This window comes from Amblyomma americanum, chromosome 4, assembly GCF_052857255.1.
Source record: "Amblyomma americanum isolate KBUSLIRL-KWMA chromosome 4, ASM5285725v1, whole genome shotgun sequence".
NCBI lineage: Eukaryota > Metazoa > Arthropoda > Arachnida > Ixodida > Ixodidae > Amblyomma > Amblyomma americanum.
Window position 1 is genome coordinate 36,784,103 of NC_135500.1, and position 18,141 is coordinate 36,802,243.

Below are 18,141 nucleotides of genomic sequence, written 5' to 3' on the forward strand. Positions count from 1 at the left end.
ATCGGCAGTGGGAACGTACAGGATTTTAAGCAGGAAATTACCAAAGAAAATATCTGTGATAATTGTAGGGGAAGCTCTTTGTTGTTTGAGGCCAGGACGGAAGTTTTGCAAACTAAGACATATAGAGTCAGGTACCACGAGATAGACATGTTGTGCGTTGCGTGCGAACAGGAGGAGGAAACGGCTAAACACTTGATACTTTTCTGTAAAAACCTTCACCCTACAGTGGAAAGCAGCGGGGCTGATTTATCCAAAGCATTGTGTCTTAAGGACAGTGAAGGAAAATTAGATTTTGAGTGGATAGAAGTAACCAAGCGAAGGTTATCTGATTGATGGCTAAAATCAAGACATGAGTAAAATTTCACAAGTCATGGCTAGGTGGCTTGAACCACGGCCCGATTTAAAGGGTTCAGCCGTATCCATCCATCGATCCATCCATCCAACACACAACTAGCTCAGAATCATACAGCCGTTGTTCATCTATCCTTTCGGAGGCGCTTGTATAGCGCAAATAGCACTCCATTCATTCGTTAGTTTTCGCGTGTCCTTGTGATCGCAACTGGTCATGTGCACGCTGCGATCTCTCTACCTTTCTCTACTGCATGCATTTGGTCTTTGGGTTGAAATTTCCTTTGTGTTGTGCTCCTGAACTGAAGATATTTGTGGAAGTTCCCATGTCGCTGTGAAAGAAATGCTCCTTCAACCTCGACTGGACAAACCTGGAAATCTCCGCAAATGCAAGTTGGATTAGACCCGTGCCAAATTACCCAAATAGTGCTCGCTGCACCATGTGCTGCAAGAATTTCTCCCTGAGCAACATGGATGAGAGGGCGATTACTAGTCATGTTGACGGTAAGAAACATCAAACTGCTATGAAATCTCTGCATAGCATTTCCAAGACCTGAGTCGTCTCATTTTTCGAGACTGTGACAAATGCGGGCTCGCCCGTGGCAGCAGCGGGCATTTCGTTCAGAGGTAACGATAGTGGTCGTAGTGCTGCGGCGATGGTTCCAACTACCGCCACAGAAGCACTTAGCACTTCTCTGAAGACATTAGTGCGTAGCTTTCAATTGAACGAAGTTACAAAGGCTGAGATCATGTAGTGCTTGAACACTATAATGACCCATGGATCTTTTCGATCAGCGGCAGCCTCTGCCTGGCTCTTTCCTTTGATGTTCCCCACTTGTGAGGTCGCCACCAAAATGCAACTTGGAAAACACAATGTGGGATACACCATTTGTCATGGTATGGGTCCAACTTTCAAGAGAAGTTGCTGTCAAGCCTGTCTAGCGTTTATCTGGTGGTTGCGTTTGATGAGTCGCTCAACAAAGTCACTCAGAAAGAACAGATGGATGTACTGCTCAGGTACTGGGACCAAACTGATGCCACTGTGAAAACGTGCTACCTAACTTCGTGTCTCTTGGGACACGCCTGCGCAGAAGATTTGGCTGTTGCTTTTAGGAAAGCCATAGAAGGCATTAAGCTAACGAAGATACTAGAAGTTTCAATGGACGGGTCAAACATCAACTTGAAGTTTTTGAGGTCCCCCAAAGCAGAACTTAGAGCATCTGACATCACTCACGAGATCCTGGACATTGAAAGCTGTGGACTCCACGTTGTCAATGGCGCATTCAAAACAGGCCACTCTGCGACACACTGGGATCTGGTAACATTTCTTCGTGGGAGCTATAATCTGTTCCAAGTGTATGCCAGCACGTCGCGCAGACTACACTCACTACACGGGGAGTGTTGTGTTCCCTTTGAACTTCTGCCCAGCAAGGTGCCTCGAGAATAGGAAGGAAATCTCGAGAGCGCTTGATGTTATTCCAAACTTGGGGAAATATGTGGAATGCTGAAAGGAAGCAAAAAGGGCGCCAGCATGGGCGAGCTTCAGCACTGTTGAAAAGGCAGTAGGTGACAGGATGCTGCCTGTGAAATTGGCTTTTATGCTGTTAATTGCTGAGGAACTCCAGCCATTTCTGGCGGAATTTCAGACGGACAAGCCCATACTGCCGTTCACTGCTCCTACTCTGGATCGCCTGTTATGGTCATTGCTTGCTAGAATCATCCGGAAAGAGATCCTACAAGCTGCCATCACATCCTCCAAGCTGCTTAGGATTGACTCGGAGAACCAAGACAACATGGTTGCTGCTGCTGCATTCGACATCGGGTTTACTGCAAAAAAAAAAAAAGAGCTTCGCAAGATCCCAAAACCATCTCAACTGACTGTGCTCTGCTTCAAAAAAGGCTGTATTTCCTTCCTGAAGAGGTGTTCACAAAAGGTGACGGAAAGGTCACCTTTGCAGTACAAGTTGACCAGAGGAGCAAGCTGCTTGGACCCTACTAGTACAATGTCCCCAGAGGTTGGTGCTAAAAAACTGTGCATTGCACTGGAGGTGCTAATGGAGCACCAGTGGCTGACTGGCTTGGAAGCTGAGCGTACCCACCGTTCCTATGTCGAGGTATGCTCATTGAGCCCTGTACAGGTGGCATTGAGGAGCTTTGACAGAAAGGAACAGAGGCTGGATGCGCTCTGGTTTGAATTGTATTCATGGGACCATAATGAGCTATTTTCGTTTGTCAAGTTAATTCTTTGCATGTCTCATGGCAATGCAGCTGTGGAATGAGGATTTTCTGTAAACAAAGAATGCCTTGTCGAAAACCTCAAAGAAGAGTCACTGATTGCACAAAGAGTGGTGTATGACGCAGTTTCAGCTGTTGGAGGGGTTGCCAAAATTGATGTTACAAACACAACGATGCAAATGGTTCGCGGTGCCAATGCCCGATGGAAGGAGGAGTTGCAAAGAAAGAGGCAAGAGAGATTGGATGCATCATGTGCTGAAAAAGGAAGAAGAAGAGAGTGGCTGCTCTGTCAAGGAGCTTCAGCAAAAGAAGAAAAAGCGATGCACAGTTGCAGGCTTCTTGTCTTGAAGAAATTAACTCCCTGAAACATGCCTAGAACAACTAGTCAATGATTTTACTTTCTTTAATAGTGGGTAAGTAGTTTTATGTACCTGAATAAAATATTTTGCTTTGAGCGCAATGCCTGCCTGTGCAATATATTGCATCTTTATGGAAGTGTTCCAAATTATTTTCCAGGACGTGGGTCAGGGAATTTAATGGAAATGGTCAGGGAATTTGAAAATAACAATTTGGCAGACACCATGAATGAGTTTCACAGTTGCAGGTCACTTTGTGGCTGAAATTCCAGCCACCTGATGTATGCGCAAGAACGTATACAGTATTTCGCAGTACAGTTGGAAGTGGGCAAATGCTTTAAAATTATTAAAAAATTCCAGTCATTGGAAAAGGAAAAGAGTAGAGATGTTGGAAGCATGCCAAGCCCAACTGCTGCAGGGAAGTGAAACCTCTATCAGGGTGTGAACAAATAAAGGATTCCTTTTCCTGAAAGATGACCTCGGTGCGTGCAGGAAATTATCATTTTGGGGGCATTTAGGTAGTCTTTCGTTTCCTTTTATTGCAAAAGGACTTCTAGCCGCATTCCCCGGGTTTCAGCGGTGTCTGTGTAAAGCCTCTGAGTAGCATGTGTAACTGGCTCACTGGGTCAGTGGACACCTCAGTCGTGCTGTGAGTAGGCAGTGGCGCCCACCTACAAATCGAGGAAGTTATGCGGCTTTCTTTTTTGAAGGAAGGAGTGAAAGGTTTAGACTCCGTTGATTTTGAAGAAGGAAAAGGTGCCTCAATGGACACCTCAGTAATGCTTTGAAGTGTGTTGTGGTGGTGTCCACCTGCAAAAAAATCATGCTTTTGCACAATGTTTTGTGCTTAGCAGTGCTAAACTGCCAGCCATTTTTTGTTGCCTCTGTTGAATGTGCATGTGTTACATGGTTAGCAACTTTGTGCCCCTTTCGTCAAATATTAGTATTTGCTACTCCTGTGTTCTCCTTTTACATCTGCGTGCTTGTTTTTTTACTAGCTCCACTATGTACGAGTAAAAGCCAACTAGCCTGCGTTGTCATTCTACCGCAGAAGTGCTGGTACTGCTGTCATGTAGTAGTAGTATATGCAGACTATTACACAATTAGTATATGCAGTCCTATATATATTGTATAGGGCCCTTTGTTTGTTGTTCTATTTTTTTTGCAAAAATTCAAGGAGTAAAATTGGGCGATATTTATTTAGTTCAAATTCTGGTACAAATCGGTCTATTCAGCAAAAATTTTCAATAATTCAGGTTTTCTCTTTTTGCAAAAAAAGACAATTTCCGGTAAGTGCCCGTTTTTGTACAGAACATCAGATGCCCTATATTTTGCTCAATATTTCAGAGACAGTCTGGAGATGACAGGTTGTGCTGAAATACTGTTTTCTAAATCAACATTTTCCTCATCTATTACAATTATTTCTTTACATACACTAACAATCAATCTCTATACGCATGCTGGCAAAACCTGATTCCCTTGTGCGCTGCAAAAAGAGACACTTAACATCGCAGCAGCCTATTTTAAACACTCAAAGCACCCTGAGCAGGATTGCGTTAGCCTGAATAGTGCTTGATACAATTATGTTTATTAAATGTCTGGTCAGTCCCCATGTTTTGTCCTCTTTCCTCTGAAAGCTACTTTTCGAACTTATCCTCAAAGTAAGCTACGTCATGATTAACAAGTCTTTAAAGAGGTTTAAGATCACTGTTTGGACAGGAGAAATATGTGCAAAGTATCCTCTGATATTTTTCGTGGTGTGTACAGCTCTGTGCAGGAAGGAATATGCTAATAGTAGGGTCTTTTATATGTATATTGTCACATGATGACAACACCGGGGGTACAGACGAGCGGACTGAGATGTTGCTGAAAGGAACTCTTCATTGGGCCACCTTGTGCCCACAAAGGATTGAGCAGCTCAGCGCGGCAATAGCAACGAACGTGCTATTCACATCTAGCTTCACAAAGTCATAAAGCCACGCCCCGGCAGCTGTCTGCATGAACAAACAAACAGTTGTCACCACTTCGCGCACTTTTGCATGCGCTCCCAGACACCCTTAGAGCGTGTGGGGGTAGCGGCCTCGGTCACAGAGGAGATGCCCTCGACTCGGCGTGGCAAACTCAGCCGGAGACCAGCTACCAAGTGACAAGGGGTCGGTCATTTGGTGCCCAGCTTTCGCTGGTCGCAAGCCAGAGAATGGGTCAGAGCCAAGGTTCACAAAACAAAACAAAGTTTATATAGCGAAGAGACGATACAAAGGATTTCACTATCACTCGTACGAGCACATACAAAGTGATTCACAAATAACCATGCAACGCATGCAAAGTAACACTTGAGAGAGATAACAATTCAACAAAATCTTTGCACCTAAAGTGCACTAACACAGGGAGAGACAAATAAACAAAACACAATTTGTTCACCGGGCACTGCGACAGTCCGACGACTTGAGGAGCACGACGGGCCCGATCCGCAGATTGGCGCACGCTATCTCGCTGGTCCGGGCTGGGCGAGTGGTGTTCTCCCGGGAGTCGAGCAGCTGCGCTTCTCGGAAGCTTGAACGGCGGCTCGGGCTAACAGACAGCGGTTGAAGCCCCTCATTTATAGGCGCAGACCGCGTCTGTTTGTTCTTTGCGCCAAGGCAGGCGCGCACATACACGTAGCTTCAACTCCACAAACTCCTTCTCCTTCTTGCGCCGGGCGCGCGACCCCATTGGTCGAACGCGGAAACCACCTTCTAGAATAATCTAGGTCATTCGGGGCACGCTGAGTCATCGGCGCCGGAGCGAAGTGGGGAGGGTATCACTGTGGTGCACGCAAAGTTACCCTTGTATACCTTTCCGTCAACAACAAGCAAAAACTTCTCCAACATTCGAGAAAAATCGGCGCCGCATGCGGCCATGCCCCCCGCGGCGCCGTGCCGGCGAGCTGAGTTGCAGCAGTACGCAAAGCTACGCACTCTGCGGGAGTCCTTCCCCGCTGTTTTATTTTACCGCGCGTGGGCGCAATTGCTTAGGCGCAGTGCCGGTTTTTTTTTTTCGAAAACGTGCCGAATTTTGTGACAACAGTGCAAAACTTTGTGACAATATACGTCTTAACGAGCCCTTCATTCCCCACCATTGTATGTAAAAGGTTCGTTTTTTAGTACAAATTGGGTTTAACTCAGTTTTTTTTAAATGACTTTGGGGTGCAAGAATCAGGTAAAACCTGAACAAACGGCCCTGTTTATTATCAGTCAATCAGTGTTTATTTAACCAACAAATTACAGGTGGTGAAAACGGGTGGCGGATAAACGACTGCTTCTTTGCAGCTTGACAACAGCTCCATCCACCCCTTACATAGTATCAGGCTAAGTTATACAAAAAATAAAAAGCAAACATTGCAATAATAAATGAGGAAAAGTGGCATCAGTGCACAGGATTGGAAAAGAAAGATATCATTCTGATGCATCTTTCATAATTGTACGAAATATAGACTGAAAAGACTGTAAAATAGTACATGGTTATAAAAAAATGTAAACAGTGAGAGAAGGTTGTTTGATGTAGTAAATAAGATACACGAAAACAAAATGGCATTCATGAATTAATTGATTAGCACACTCCTGTATGGTAGAATGAGATGTAGAATGATCTCAAGGCTAGCTCGCTCAGGCGTCGATCATTTAGCAACTGTACATGATACCTTGTTGATCGAAGTAATTAATTTAGATAGGGTACAACTTGCCTGTTGCCGACCATACTCTGTACGGGAAAATGGTATTGCCACAGGAGTCATTGGCGGTATGGATACACACTTTTGAGTTCATTTAAGGCTAACAGTAGGTTAAAAAATTCTAGTTTTCTGTGCATTGTGTTTTTAGAACATCTGCATAATTTGTGGTTGCACAGCTCTGCAATTATAAGTGTCTTAAAAAATTCGTTTGTGTCAATAGAATCGGTGGACATAATCACATCAGAAGGCAGCTTGTTCCATTCCTCAATAGTATGTGGGTAAAAATAGCACTGAAAGACGTTAATTTTTGCTTGATACGGAGTTAAATATTGTGCATGATGTCTTGTTGGACGAATTGTAAAGGGCACAAGGTTCAGTTCAGAACTCGTAGCAAGTTAGTTGTTTTTTAGCAGAAATTTTTTCACTAAGGTGTGTATTCCTTGCATGGCTTTCTTTTGTAAAACCGTGAATTTATTCAGGTTTTTGCTGATGCATTTTCTCACACTGATACACAGTAAGGTGAGAATAGATAAGAGAAGTGTATAACATTTTATAGCAACTGGAAGTGTGTGCCAGGGTCTGTTAAGCATGCCAACTGTTTTTCTGATTTTTGCAAACGTGGATTAATATGTTCCAGGACATGTTTTCTGAGAAAATTGCTCCTAATTTTGTAACATGTTTTTCAACTCTGATTGTATAGGGACCTAGTGTAATGTTTTCGAGCCATTTTACTTGAGAACCAGCTGCTTTTTCACACAGCAGGTTGAGATGACATTGTGCCCACCTCTTCTTGTTGGAAAAATGGAAATTGAGGCTGAGACCTCACCCTGTCTGTCATCTGTGTGGCATCTGCAGGTGCGTGAGGCATTCGACAAGTACAACAAGGTGTTCGTCTACTCCGTGTCCAACATGCGCAACACCAAGCTCAAGGATGTGCGCCAGGAGTGGAAAGACAGCAGGTGGGTATGCTGCCTTCCTCTCTGTGGTGACAGGGGTGAGCACAAAGAGCAGACAGTTGGATCAAAGCCGCGCATGAACAGCGCAGTGATGTTATGGAGCATGTATGCCTTTCCACTTTATAGACTGCCCTTTGATCAGTGTCACTGCCAGCACCTTTGCCCCGATGGGCAGCACACTGAGCTTCTCTCCTGGTGTGACTGACAAGTGTCATGCCAATAACCGCACTGAAGGGCTCTGGCTGTGCCTCTTTTGCTTATCACGCACCGAGATATTAATGTGATAACATTAGAGGCCCCGTTACGCAGAAAATCCGGCGGGGGTGTTGTGGGCAAAGAGCATGATTCTGGCAGGTGGTGCCCAGAAGGGAGGTGGGCCACCTAGGTCACATGACCCTGCGGCGTCATCACAACCTGCCCACCATGGCAGGTGGCAGTTAAATTAGTTATTGGCCACTCGGGAAGAACACTGCCCATTGCTGGGAACACCTGTCATCGCGGAGCAGTGGCACATTGCTTAACTGCTGCACCACTGCGTCGGGATGGGTATGGGGACTCCCAGGGATCTAGGAATGTGAAGTAGAGATTGACCTTCTGCATATATGGGAATTAACCCATTACTCTATTGTGTCATACTTTTAAGGCGCAGCGTAAGTGTTCCGTCCAATTTCCTTACCTTTTTTATTGCGCGAGCATTAGACGGCTCATCGACACGAAAAGCCGGCATTGTTCAAAACTGTGTGACGTCATCAAAGGCGAGGAAATCTGAAATGTTAGCCAGTAATAGTCAGTTACTAGTACTTAAAGCTGCACCAGCTTCAAAGGAATAGAATTGCAATGTTTTCCCATTACTCGCATGTTGGTTCCTGAAGTGTGCCCGCTAATTTTTAAATCCACCATTTATGTAAGACCATAGTCACTCCATCACATTCAAGAGTACATGCACATCTGCCATGCGCAATTTTCTTATTTGTTTCAGTACACGCATTAAATCTACAGTGTTAGAGAGAGGCGTGGGAATTGTACAATATTAAGAAGTGCTGGTTGTGTCTGTTTTAAAGGATGTAGGGCCTGAAATGCTCGTAATGGTGGCAAGGCAGTGGTTCCAGTCCGGCACTGTTTTCATTAAAAAGGCATTGAGGTCCAAGTTGGTGCTGCTCTGGGTATGTGAACCTTTGGGCACAATCAATATGGGGAGATGTGTAAGAAGTTGCTAGCTCGAGGTTAGTATAATAAAGTTCATGGAAAAGGCTGTTACACAAGATATTCATATGCAGTGCCACGTCTGGCAGGTTGAGGTGAGATTTTATTGGGGGGATGCTGGCACTGCAGGAATAGTTAGGGTTCTGAATAATTCTAGGGAAGAAGTGGGAAATGACAAATGAGGATCCCGAACTGCAGAAGCATATTCTAGCTAAGAACAAACAAGTGTTCTACACAGCAGTAGTTTTAATCACAAGGAACTAGGAAATATTTCGACGTTAAGATCCAAGCATGCAGTTAGCATTAGCAGTGAATTGATGTTCTCTTTCTCGACAAGTGATTAGTTATATGGACAATGAGATATTTGTATGTACTGACAGTAGTTAAGGTGACAGTGTTAAAGGGAAGCTGAAATGGTTTTCTGAGAATTCGATGTTATTCAAGAATATAAACCTACGGAGCCTCTAGGTAAAGCATGCAAAGTATTTTTCCACTAGTATTTAAAACAGTGACGTAATCGTCGATTAAAGCCGCGACGATGTTCAGGCTTCTCCTCACTGCGTCAAGGAAGTACGGGGAAATTTGTAGTAATGTCATTATCGCCAAAACATCAGATGTCCTCTGCCTTCGCTTGCATGCTGCTATGCGTCATCCTATACCACCAAACAATGCTTTATGAGCTTTACCTTCGATGGCGTTGGGTTTCTTCCATAAAACAGCTGTTTCTTCGCTGGAAACACAGCACCATCGTATGTGACGTCATTATCGGGGCCTCTTCCCGTCGCTGTGCACTGCAGTGAAGCCTCAATGCCAATGCCGCTTTATTCGGCGATTATGCCGCCATTTCAAATGCTAGGGCAAAACGATTTCGCAGGCTTATTTTATTCGGCCTTTTTAAACTCACCGAATTCTAAAACCTTTTCTGTTGCCCTTTAAGCGTGTGGAAAAACAGAGTAATGTATTTACAGGTTGTTTTAAATTCATGGGGCTTTAAACTTGTTAGCCTTACGTTTCGTAAGCCATTTATTGTATTGTGGCGATGCATTGTCATTATTTTGAAATTAAGAACACTCACTGGCATTAGTAATTTCATGGTAAATCACGAAGTTGTCTGCAAATAGTCTGATTGCTGAGGAAGTGTGGTTTTAAGAATGTCGTTAATGTAAATAACAAAAAGTAGCGGACCTAGATCAGAGGCTTACAGGTTTTGCAGGACCTATGTGTAGAGGACTTACACCACACGTAGCAGAGACAAGCGATTCAAAGTCATTTTTATGGATTACATGAGTTTTTCCCTCTGCCTTAACTCTCTAAACTACCCTCACCAAGCTCACAACACCATGCTATGTCAGCCGCACATTCTGCTGTAAGTTGTGTTGAAGATGAATTGAGATTCAATGGCACAGCAGCCATAAAAGCTATGGGACACTGATTACATGTTTGTAAATGTTATTGTGATGAACTGGCTTGCTGTTTCATTTGACATCACTGACCTGACCTGACCGCCAAAGTTACCCAGCCATCCATACCTCACTTGTTGTGGTTATCCAGTGTGACAGTTCCGTGCCCTTTTTCTGTTGTGCTTTTGTTGTTTTTAATGTGACAACATTGCAGGCCTATGAGGCCAGAATGATTTGTTGGTCATAAAATTCGCCCATTGGCTAGAGGGGAATGACATCACTTCCGTAAAAGGCATCAAGAGCTGCTAGTCCTGTCGCATTGCCAACGCATACGGTAGCCGATGGGTAATTCGGACTCCAATAATTCGGACTTGTAGGATATTTCGGACCTCAATGAGGCACCGTCAGTCACCACATAGAAGCGCATACACATTTGCGACGGATATTTCGCACTTCAAAAGTCCGAAAGTTCGATTTTTCGGACTAATTTCAGTCGCCTGTGGGCCAAAATCGGCCATCTGGTCGGCTGTTCGCCGGCGCAAAGGGCGCTATCTTGGATTGAGATGGATTTACGCTGCAGTTGGATTGGCTTGACATATTTTTGGTACCTCTTTTTCGCCAGTAGAGGTCCCTGCGATCTTCGACACTTCGAGGTGGCACTCAGTTTGTCATCGCCGTCAACTTGCGTTTGTCGCCGACGTTGTCACGGGCTGCTATCGCTTGTCCCGTACGTTGAAAATTCGTTGTTGGGGGAAGAAAATTGCGTAGTAGCTACCTCACATATCGGGGGACACCTGAACCGCTCATTAAGAGAAGGGATAAAGGAGGAACTGGGAGAAGAAAGGAAGAAAGAGGTGCCGTAGTGGAGGTCTCTGAAATAATTTTGACCACCTGGGGATCTTTAACAGGCACTGACATCGCACAGCACACGGACGCCTTTGCGTTTCGCCTCCAACGAAACGCGGCCACCGCTGTCGGGTTCGAACCCGGGTACTCCGGATCAGTAGTCGAGCGCCCTAACCAACTGAACCACTACGACGGGTCTCGAGACTTACGTTCTCCATTCGCTGTTTCGTCACTTGGGTTTCTCTGACCGCGTCGACCGAGTGGCGCTCAGTCTTCACAAAGTTACATCCGTTTGTCGTTTTGTGACTGCGTCCGGTGGTTCCACTGCTTTCAACGAAAAGTGCCTTGTCTTTGCGGGTGTTTGACGGGCGGTGTGGTGCACACTCGGGTTGTAGGCAACATGGCCCCGGCGGTGCCGCCGGGTCCGTGAAAGAAGTGTGGGAAGTGTTCAACTAAACGCCGTGACCTTGCTGTCTAGCATGTACAGTGAAAGCACAACTTTGGCGCAAATACAGGCTCAAATCGTAGCCAGCAAGAGAAATTTCCCGCAAGGAAAAATCAGTGACATTTTTAAGCCAATTTCATCTCAATAAAGTGATTTTTTTGTACTTCATGGATTTTTCGGACTGTTCGATTATTCGGACCATTTTCCGGGTCCCTTTAAGTCCGAAAAATTAAGTGTCCTGGTAAATTTATTTAGTCCACTCACACCACTTATGGATGGCCCTTCCTTTTCGAGTTTTATATATTTATTTACAGAGAACCCCTTCATAGTAAAGTCACTTTGACCAGCAAAAGTCTTTGCCATATCAGTGTCTAAACGACAATACCAGTTGTTGATGGAATGGTTACAAGAATGCTGTCCGGTAATTAATTGGCTACTTGCTAAGCACGTAGTGCTGGCTCATGAAAGATACTCAGAAATACCTTCCATCCTGCTCTTATTAATTATTTATTTTCAGTTATCGTATTTTATGTTTTGGCGTTTTGATGTCATCTACGTCCAGTAGAAGTACTGCATTTGCACGAATACAACACGGCTACAAATTTAGCGCAAGTTTGATTCCATGTGATAAAAATTAGTAGAGCTAAGCTTACTGGCTTAGCTCATTATTCAGCGAAAGCAAGTTGGAATTAGCACCATTTTAGCAGGTAAGGTTGGTCTGGCGCTTGCACACAATGGGGACAGTAATGCTGGCAAAAGCATATTTACAGACATTTTAAGGTGATAGCCTTTAATGGCTCATACTTGCGGTGACCATCTGTCTGTTACATTGCCACCTAGGTCACGTGACTTTGTGATGTCACGTGATGAGGAAACGTGGATGATGACGTCACATCAGACGAAAGGACGTCGAAGCAATGTGATCTGCCGCCAAGCAACAGCTGCCGACGAGCTGCGCATGCGCAGCGTGACGTCAGTGCTTCCTCTGCCACGCTCGCGCCCGTTGCTCTTCTCCTCTGTCGTGAAATGAATTCAAGGGCGGCAAATTCAAATCAGTGCAATGAGTTGCAAACGGCTTTTGCCTTCCCGCAGTTAAAAATGCACTAAAGAGGAATCTGAACTCATCTTTTTATCATGAGAACTCTATCTACACGTTCCGGGCATTCTTAGAAACTTCGAATTATCGTCCTGTGCGGCAGATTGCCCTAATTAAATCGGATTAAATGTCCCGGCTCCCGCCTCTTTTTAAACTGGACGCGGTAGGTAGGTGGAGTCGGCCAACGCGTGGAGTGTCTTTCAGCCAGTCCAGTGGCGGCTTCGCTTTCGCTCTTTCTTTTATGGTTTCTGTGAAGGAACAGTTTCAGTCAGAGACTATATAGCCGGAAATTAGGCCCACTGAAATAAAAACGCACGTGGACTCTTTGATTTACGTACCACTCCGCCAATGGCGGAGCGGCAAGCCGCCGCGGGACTGGCTGACGCGTTGGTTGACGCCTCCTGCCTACCGCGTTGAGTTCAAAAAATAAAGGCGGGAGCCGGGACATTTAATACACTTTAATTAGGGCAGTCTGCAGCACAGGACAATAATTCGAAGTTTCTAAGAATGCCCGGAACGTGTAGATGGAGTTCCCGCGGTAAAAAGACGAGTTCGGATTCCTCTTTAGTGCACCTTTAAGAGATATCTAAGTGCCTCCAAAGAATTTTGTGCATGTGATGAGCCAATCTGAATCACAAAAAGCTGCTTGGCTTTGTTTTTCTATTTCATGCATGTTTAGCTACTTTGCTGCACCGGTTAGTTTTTATTTGTTTGTTTGTTTATTTATTTATTTATTTAATACACATTGCTAGCCTCATTGCCAAGGCTGTTGCATGGTTTGGGCATATTATACAAGGAGGGAAAATGACACTTAACTAATTCTTATAAAGTTCTAGATGGCACAGTGAAACAATAAAAAGAAACAAATTAAACAAGTCACACAAGGTTTACAGGGAGACAAAAGTAACAAATTAAAAACATTCTGCAGTCAGGGGACAGTGGATAACTGGGAGAGAAAATAGTCCAGGGAAGGGCACGTCATCAGGTAAGGTGTTCCAGTCACGGACTACTTGGGGAGGAAAGGAGCACTTAAACGTATTGTTGTGTGCCCGGTATTAGAATGTTGTGTTCTTTCACTGCGACGAGCTGAGAATGAAATGTAACTCTCACTACTGGTTTTTAGGGTTCCGGTCAAGAAAAGATCAATAAATTTGAGGCTTGTATGCTTCTAAAGTGCTGAGTGAGACCGGCCTGTGTAAGAACTTTTGTTGGAGATTCGGGACAGCGATACTTGTAAACGAACCTGATAGCCTTGCGTTGTATGGTTTCTAATTTGGTAATTAAATTATTTGTGTGCAGTAACCAGCATATTATTTGTACTCTAAGACTAGTTGCACTAGGGATGCACCTATATGAATGTAATTTTGTATCGGGTGAGGTGAAATTGAGGGAACGCCTTAACGAGCATAGAGCAAGGAATGCTTTTGATGTTATGTATGCTACTTGTTTGTCCCACTTCAAGTCTAAAAATATGATTATGCCAAGGTACTTATATTCATTGGCAGATTTTAATATACGATCTCCAATTTTGTGTGGGAAAGTGAGTGTTTTTTTTTTCCTTGGCACAGTCATCGCAACTGATTTTTCTAGATTTAGTGTCATCTGCCATTCTTGGCACCACTTGGACATTACTTCCAGATTGGCGTTTAACTTGAACTGGTCTTGTTGGCTATTAATTTTTTATATATTATGCAATCATCCATAAGCATGTGAACAGTACCGTCAACAGCATTGTTAAAACAGATGCTTGGGCAAGTTGGTAAGTCATTTTAAAACAGAACAGCATTGGTTATATCATTTATAAATATATAAATATTCAGATAGAATTGGTTCTAATACCGTGCCTTGTGGGACCCCTAAAGTTATTTCCACGCACTCTTATGAGCACCCCTCGAACTGGACAAATTGTTTAGGGTCAGAAAGATACGCTGCTATCCAGTCAGTTATCATATTTGTACAGAGAACAATTTCAATTTTGTAGATGAGCTTGGAATGGGACCCAGGATCCAAAGCCTTTGAAAGTTTAAGGAGGAATAACATATCAATTTGCACTCGCGTCATTTGTCTATGCCAAGTCATGTATGGTTTCCAATAGCTGCATTGTTGTGGACAAGCCCTTTCTGAAGCCGTTCTCGTTTTTATTGAGTAATTTATTCCGTTCACAATAGGTTACAATGCATTTAAGTATAATATGCTCTAGGTTTTTGCATACAGTACAAGCAAGGGAAATTGGACGGTAGTTTGCAGGGTTATTAATATATCCAGTTTTATGAATTTGAATAACTTTAGCAACTTTTCATTCACTAGGTACGTTGCCAGTAGCCAGATTTATTGTAAAGAAGGAGGAGATATTTGGGCACCCACTCTGCATACCTTTTCAGAAACTAGTTAGGAATATAGGAGGAAAGAAACAGTGCAGTAATTTTCTCTCTTCACGGTGGACAGTTCGACCTCAGGGATGTTACGCTTGACACTTCAAAACGTGTTACGGCTGCCATCGTACCCCTCCTAAAGGGCTTATGCAAAGCTAATACAGTTTTCACTGTTAAAAAGCAAATCTTTGCATGACCATGGGGTCATCTTTTGTGACATCAGTGTTATTTAATATATTTGCGTCATGCAAGCGGGCCCTGGAGCCAGTGAAGTGTGCCGGGAACGCGACCAAGCAGAAGGCCTAGTGTGCACTTCACCATATACAGTTGTGCCCCGTTAATATTGATGACTCAAATTATGGACAGTTTTTCTGGGAACCAAACTTTTTCAATGCATTTACGCCTCGCTAATATGGAAACTCACTGTCCGGACAATGGATAGTGTTGAAATGCGTGGAGCCCATTGGGGCCTATGTATTTTTGTGCCGTTAATCTGGACAGTGATGAGAACAAAATCTTAAGTGCCTCTGCCAGAAGTTCCGCCTTTTGTATTGTAAGTGCAGGACACCAGCGAAAGCCTGTGCAAAAGTGCATATGCCGCAGTAAGTCCTTGTTATGTGTGTGTAGTTTCATGTTTTGCAGTCGCAAGGTGCCAATCGACGAGCCTTGCAATTTGCCGCATTGAGTAAATGGCTGCGAAAAAAATTATTTGTGTCTGCTAGATTGAAAACCATATTAGGCAGCAGTTAGCCAAGTGAACACAGAGTTCTTGGGATGTGAACAGTCGTAGTAGGAGATACTTCATCTCACCAGGAGGCGCCATCACGCGTCATATGGACCACTAGGCGCTCCAAGTGTTCCAAGACCTGCACAGCATAATTTTAAAGATAATGACGACCCAAATTGCATGTAGAGATTTCAGGGTTGTCCGATTTCCACTGAATTGCCCGCCACTGTGCAAAGAAACAGTTTATAATCATAAAATGATTTTTTGTTTCTTGAACGTTTGTTATTTTTCTTTGATTGGTTATTATGGGCGACTCACTCTATGGACACTTTTGCTCGGGAACCAAAGTGTTCATATTGTTGCGAGGTGGCTAGCCAAGGAATGGGACAACGTGGCGACAGATGAAATTATGATTTAATGGCTGAGAGCCTAGCGAGAGCACTCCGTCCTGCGCCACAGCCCTCTTCTTCGTCTTCGTGACATTACCTGGGTCCTCTGTGCGATCGTCCCGATCGAGTGCTTGTATTTTGAATGGTGAGGTGACAATGAGCATGACCAGAAAGGATAGAAGATGAACGGCTTGCCACCAAGATGTAGATGTACAAGACGATCTGATGAACGGTTGCCCCCGGAGCTTCAGGTCCGGCAGTCGGTCGCCCACAGCCGAAGGTCAAGGTTTAAGGAATTGCCAGACAGCTTAGGCGGTGGTACCATCTTGGTTCGGGTCATAGTATGGCTGGTCCTGGTCATCGTGTCTTGTGGTTGGGGCTGGAGACGGGGCGGGGGAAAGCGGCTGGTCGGTTCTGGTCGGATCGAGCGGGGGTTGAGCCGGGCGGCGATGTTCCAGGGACCAGGATGACGATGAGGAACCCGCACCTCACACCAAATGTTACGAGGTTGCAAGCCAAGGAACAGGAAGACATGATGACGGAAGAAAATATGATTTAATGGCTGAGGGCCTAGCGCGAACGCTTTGTCCCATGCCACTGCCCGTCTTCTTCGTCTTCGTAACAATATAAATGAGGCACAACTGCAGACCTTAAAACAGGCCTGCCACTCCAGACCTCTCGGCCGCTAATGGCAATCAGTTTTCGCTGATTAATGCGCGAAGCCAGCAAACTTAGCTCTAATAATTTTTTATTGTTATTATTAAAAATATCTTTACTCTAAATGAAAGCAAATGTATAGTCTCCTATGGAGGGTGAGATGGGACTGCAGCTTCACTTTACTATGTCTGAGTTTACGGTAATGAGGGTTTACTGTGTAGTAAATTCCATATTGTAGTTCCTCCATATTTTAGATATTGGGTTATGTGTTGTCAGAGTAAATTGTGATATTGACTGTCATTTCATGTGTACAAGGCTTATTCATGAACAGGAAAGTTCTGTTACTGAGCATTGTTTATTTATTTGGTACTGTTAGTCCCATCAGCAATTGACAGTAGAGGGCATATAAAAGTACAGTGACATACAAATATGACACACATCAATGGTTCAAAGTGCACATTACATTGCATATAAAGTTTTACATCAATAATATAGAAGTTAGAAACGTGGAACATGCAAAAAATATTGGGCTGAACAAATTGTTTGCCTCTTGTTGGGGCAGATCTGCTGTCTCTTTCCCCCTTCTCATAATCTACTCTTTCCATTTGTAAAATAATTTGGAGGTTGTTACCAAGCAGCAGCTGGGGTAGAGAACCTTCAGGAATGTAATGTGTGTTATCAGAATGTAGCCATACATGAGGTTTCTAACTTTTTGTGGTGGAAAATTGTACATTCTGCGGTTGCAAAATAAAGAATCCATGAAATTTCTTAATTGCGGAATTAAGAATTTGCCAAATTCCGCGGGAAGCATAAGACGCATGACAGAAACATGCAAGTTTATTTTTTAAGCACTTGCCTTGAATGCAGCAGGAGTCCACCTTCTAAAATTGAAGGTGGCTGTGGTAACTTGAAGAAATGCTTTCCTCTTATCTTCACACAAAAAATGGCGCTTGTTTGATACTACTACATCTCCGTAATGACTGAATAATCCCTCTGCATCAACAGAGTTGATTGGGATAGACAAATATTGAGAGCAGTGGAAGAAAGTGTTAGGTCACTTCTTCCATTCCAGCCAAGAAAGAGAGGACATTAAAAAATCTTCACTTCGTTCGCATTGCTTAAAGAGAAACTATGCAAGATTTAATTCTCGAGCAGTTTTCAGGTACACTCACCACTTGGCACCTATACTTTCTGCATGCTTCCTGCATGCAGCAGCTGGGCACAGGCTCTTTCCTTCCCAGAGATGGAGCCAGCAGCCGCGGAAGGAGGGTCACGGGCGAACATGTTTTGCAGAGCATGCTGTTCTGATTGGCTCATATTGCATCAGCCTTCACAACATTGTAAACGACTTGTGAGATGGAGTATAGGAATGGCACGCTTGCAAACTAAACCTGACCGGCTT

The 18,141-nt window shown here is 44.1% G+C and overlaps 1 protein-coding gene and 1 pseudogene across 2 annotated transcripts in view; both read left to right on the forward strand.

Moving 5' to 3' along the window:
- Window positions 1-18,141, forward strand: part of RpLP0-like (ribosomal protein LP0-like) — a 96,985-nt gene that overhangs the window by 20,599 nt on the left and 58,245 nt on the right. For both annotated transcript variants that reach the window (XM_077660839.1, XM_077660840.1), the window contains exon 3: window positions 7,504-7,607. In XM_077660839.1, the coding sequence (XP_077516965.1) occupies window positions 7,504-7,607 (104 nt within the window). The remainder of the gene's footprint in view (window positions 1-7,503; window positions 7,608-18,141) is intronic.
- Window positions 1,233-2,948, forward strand: LOC144127642 (uncharacterized; annotated as a pseudogene).